Source organism: Nematolebias whitei, chromosome 6, assembly GCF_014905685.2.
Source record: "Nematolebias whitei isolate Nwh7 chromosome 6, NemWhi1, whole genome shotgun sequence".
Lineage (NCBI taxonomy): Eukaryota > Metazoa > Chordata > Actinopteri > Cyprinodontiformes > Rivulidae > Nematolebias > Nematolebias whitei.
The window spans coordinates 23,606,224-23,610,091 of NC_056503.1; the positions used below are offsets into that span (position 1 = coordinate 23,606,224).

The 3,868-nt window shown below is 39.6% G+C and overlaps 2 protein-coding genes across 2 annotated transcripts in view; one reads left to right on the forward strand and one right to left on the reverse strand.

The window, feature by feature from the left end:
* The window catches only part of kirrel3b (kirre like nephrin family adhesion molecule 3b), a 314,289-nt gene that overhangs the window by 265,909 nt on the left and 44,512 nt on the right, over positions 1 to 3,868 (forward strand). The gene's annotated exons all lie outside the window — the stretch shown is intronic.
* The window catches only part of barx2 (BARX homeobox 2), a 12,562-nt gene continuing 9,791 nt past the window's right edge, over positions 1,098 to 3,868 (reverse strand). Inside the window, exon 4 of the mRNA XM_037677447.1 lies at positions 1,098 to 2,473. Within this exon, the coding sequence (XP_037533375.1) occupies positions 2,189 to 2,473 (285 nt within the window). The 3' untranslated portion in view covers positions 1,098 to 2,188. The remainder of the gene's footprint in view (positions 2,474 to 3,868) is intronic.

Consider the following 3,868-nt stretch of genomic DNA (forward strand, 5'->3'; position numbering starts at 1 on the left):
ATATATATATATATATATATATATATATATATATATATATGGGGGGTTAATATATATATATATATATATATATATATATATGTATATATGTATATATGAATGTTTCTGTTCAGTGCCCTGGGATGACTTCTGTTACTTGGCGCTATATAAACTGAATTGAATTGAAACCTGATGATGACACTAAATAAACTGAAAAGGCAACAAGAAAACAATCAGAAATAGTCCATCAAAGAAATTAAGCTGGATTTAATGAGCAGCTTGTTTATAGTTTGAACTTTCACAGGAATTAACCGTTTGGGCTCATTTGATGAAACTGAAGGTACAAACTGTGTGGCGGTTCTTCCGGGAGGTGAGGGGCTTTCTGCCGGTGAGCTCATACAAATCATGCTTTGAATATTTACTCAAAGTGTTAAAGCACAATGTGCATTACTCAATGCTAACCTGCAGTGTTTGCTTTAGAAGTCATCCGTGTCTGGTATCAAGCCCTAAAAATACACCCGAGCTGCTCGCTCCCTTGCGCAGGGAAACAGGATTCCACAGGCAAATGTCTCACTTTGAATGGAAAAAAAACCACACTAAATGTCACATCATGGAGTGTTCTAATACTTAGTTCACCTAAATATCATTTCTTGACTGTGATTTATGAGTAATTTTGACGTTTTTAGACTCCGAAGCTCCATTAGTAATGGATGTGTCTGAACAACCTGTCGGAGCCACCATAACTGCTTGATTTATAACTGCCTCAGAACAATGACAGCAGATCCTAAAAGTCATTTAGAAAAATTCCTGCAGATGACTTATTCATGTTGCTGAATTGTATTCATTAGTGACAAACAAGCAGAGCCAGTTTCTGGCTGCATAAACAGGATGGAGAGTTGAAAGGGCTCGCTGAAGCGTTTGACAAAGAAGAGTTCAAACTGAAAATCTAAAAGCGATCGAACCACGAAAACTTCAGGCAGGATTTAAATGACAGCTATTTTATTAAGTGCATTTAAATACATAAACACACGTTAGCAATTTTATGAAGACCTAAAAAAAAAAAATCTGCAAACAATCTTAACAAACAAGCATAATTTACATCTGAAAAATACTGCACTTTTATACAAACAATAATGACAAATAAAAATCAATTAGTGTCATATTCCAAACAGTGACTCCATACAATGAAAAGTGAACGTGAGGAGTTTAAAGTCAGGACGGTGCCGGCGTTAAGTTAATGCAGGTCTGACATACCGATCAGGGGACTCATGCAAAGCCTGCAGGCAGAAAACAGCTTTGAGACTTTAAATGTTCAACATTTGCTGTGTACTTCTGGCACAAGCTGTGATTTATCCCCTCAATGAATCACTGACAGCTTAAGAGTCTTAGTGCCCTCGTAACTGAAAATCATCCTGACTCCCTTAAAAAAAAAAAAAAGATTATAGCTCAGGCACGGTGGAAACATTAGACATATAAACTATCTTAATCCAATTTAAAACAGCAGATAAATATACGTTTTATACATTTAGCTTTAAACGTAAAAGACAAATGCTCATTTTACCGAGCAAATAATCCACATATTCCTGTCTCTAAGCTTTACAGTAAAATCTAAACATGGAAGTTTCTTTTTTTTTTTCAACTTTAAAAATTGAACTCCAAATATGGCACTTTGTTGTAAAAAATATACTGCATTTGATGGCTGCTTTACCAACAAGTTCAAAGTTTTCCTCTGAGACCAACAAGGCACTGTAGCTTTTGGACCTTACAGCTCTTTTTTTTTTTTTTTTTTTTGGCATCAAACTGGTTTCTAATACAAAGAGACGCTACAATAAGGCAGTGCTGGATACTTGGCAACGCTAAGAGGTGGGTGTAATCTCTCAAAGATGAAAAGCTCAAAAACGTGAGTGTGTCATATATGCTGCTGTGTTTTGACTCACCTGTTTGGATCTGACAGATTTACACTCCTCGTCATACTGACCAAAGGTCACAGGATTACCAGTACAATCAGTGTGTATTAAACGTAGGATTCTGTATGATACTTTACACAGTCCACAGTAAACACAGTGCTGCACTTGGTACAAACTGATGTGCAGCCAGTCATCACGCTAAAGCAAATGGCTCGAAACACCAAACAAGCTTTTTGTACACTGATCCTGAGGCTCTGCTTGTTGTCAGGTTGGCATTAGTCTTTGGTTGCTTTTGTTCTCACTTAGCTGGCTGAGTGAGTTTCTGACATTAGGAGTGGCTGCTCCCGCTCGGGTCCCTCCGTTGCTCCGCTCGGACTGTGACCTTCTGAACTGAGGTCTTCGGGTTCCAGCGGAGATGCTCCCGCTCCCCGAATCAGTGCTGCATCCTTGGACACCCTCCTCATCCGCTCCTCTTCTTCTACCTTCATCCTTAGCTCCTCAGCCTCTATTTCCTCCGTGGTAGGAATGGAGTTCTTCTTGGGTCTTCCCTTGGGCTTAGTCGGGGCTTCGTGACCTCCTTTAAGCACCTAGAAGAACACAGACAGCCTTAGTGGACTGCTCCTGTAATAAATGGCAGCACAAGTCAAAGGCAATGCCAGCTATTATAGTAATTAATGGAAGACATATGGCTGCTGGCTCGGCCTTGTGCACTCATTCATCTTTAACGATTTCACCTCCTTTTTTGTTCCCCGTGTTGTTGACCCTTCTACAAAAGTGTTTGCTCTCACTGCAATCATCATCAGTCAAACCACACTTAGCCACACCATTGTGCTATCTACAATGAGTTGTTCTCATTATAGTCACCAACTGTGGGAACTAAAAATGTATTCAACACTGGCTTATGGTTACCAAGCTTACGGGGCTTGTTTGACCCGATAGAAACTCGCTCGAGATATGAATTAACAACGCTTTGTCCTGAATACGAAGAAAAACTGAAACAGACACACACTAGCAATTGAGTCTCTCAGCTGGTTTATTCTGCAACGCACACGCATGCACACACACACACATGCACATTCTTGTAAATGCACTTTTTGGGGACTTTGCATTCACTTCCATTTATTTATTATAGCCTAACCCTGACCCTTACCCTAAACCTAACCATTACTAGTGCACGCCTAACCCTAACCCATCCTCAATTCACACCTTAGTCTCAAACCTAACCCTGAAATAATGTAGAGGCAGGGCAGGCAACTCGAGACACGAAAGTCCCAGGTTCAATCCCCAATCATTGCACATCTCGTGGTGTCTCTGAGCAGGACACCCCATTCCCAATTTGTTCCCCGGGTGCTTTCAATAGCTTCCCACTGCTCCACCTGGGGGTAGATGGGTTAAATGCAGAGAGCCAATTTCGCCATTGTATAGGAACATACAGTGATGACAATACATACACATTATTACTATTATTATTATTATTAACCCCCCAATGAGACTTCTCCTTATGGGGACCTGGGTTTGGTCCCCATAAAGAGCAGTTGGTTCCTACAATGCATGACTTTTTGTAAAATTGGTCCCTACAAGGTAACCTGAAACAAAAATGCACACACACATACATATGCACGCATGATTACCTGCCTTTCATGCCAGCAGGTGGGGGCGGGGCTAATTAGGAAGATATTTGCATTTAAGACTAAACATCACTGATCTGGTATTTTTTATTGTTTCTACATGAGTTATGACCTGATCCATGACATTCAAAATAAACAATAATCTTATATATATATATATATATATATGTTTATATATATATGTATAGGAACATACAGTGATGACAATACATACACATTATTACTATTATTATTATTATTAACCCCCCAATGAGACTTCTCCTTATGGGGACCTGGGTTTGGTCCCCATAAAGAGCAGTTGGTTCCTACAATGCATGACTTTTTGTAAAATTGGTCCCTACAAGGTAACCTGAA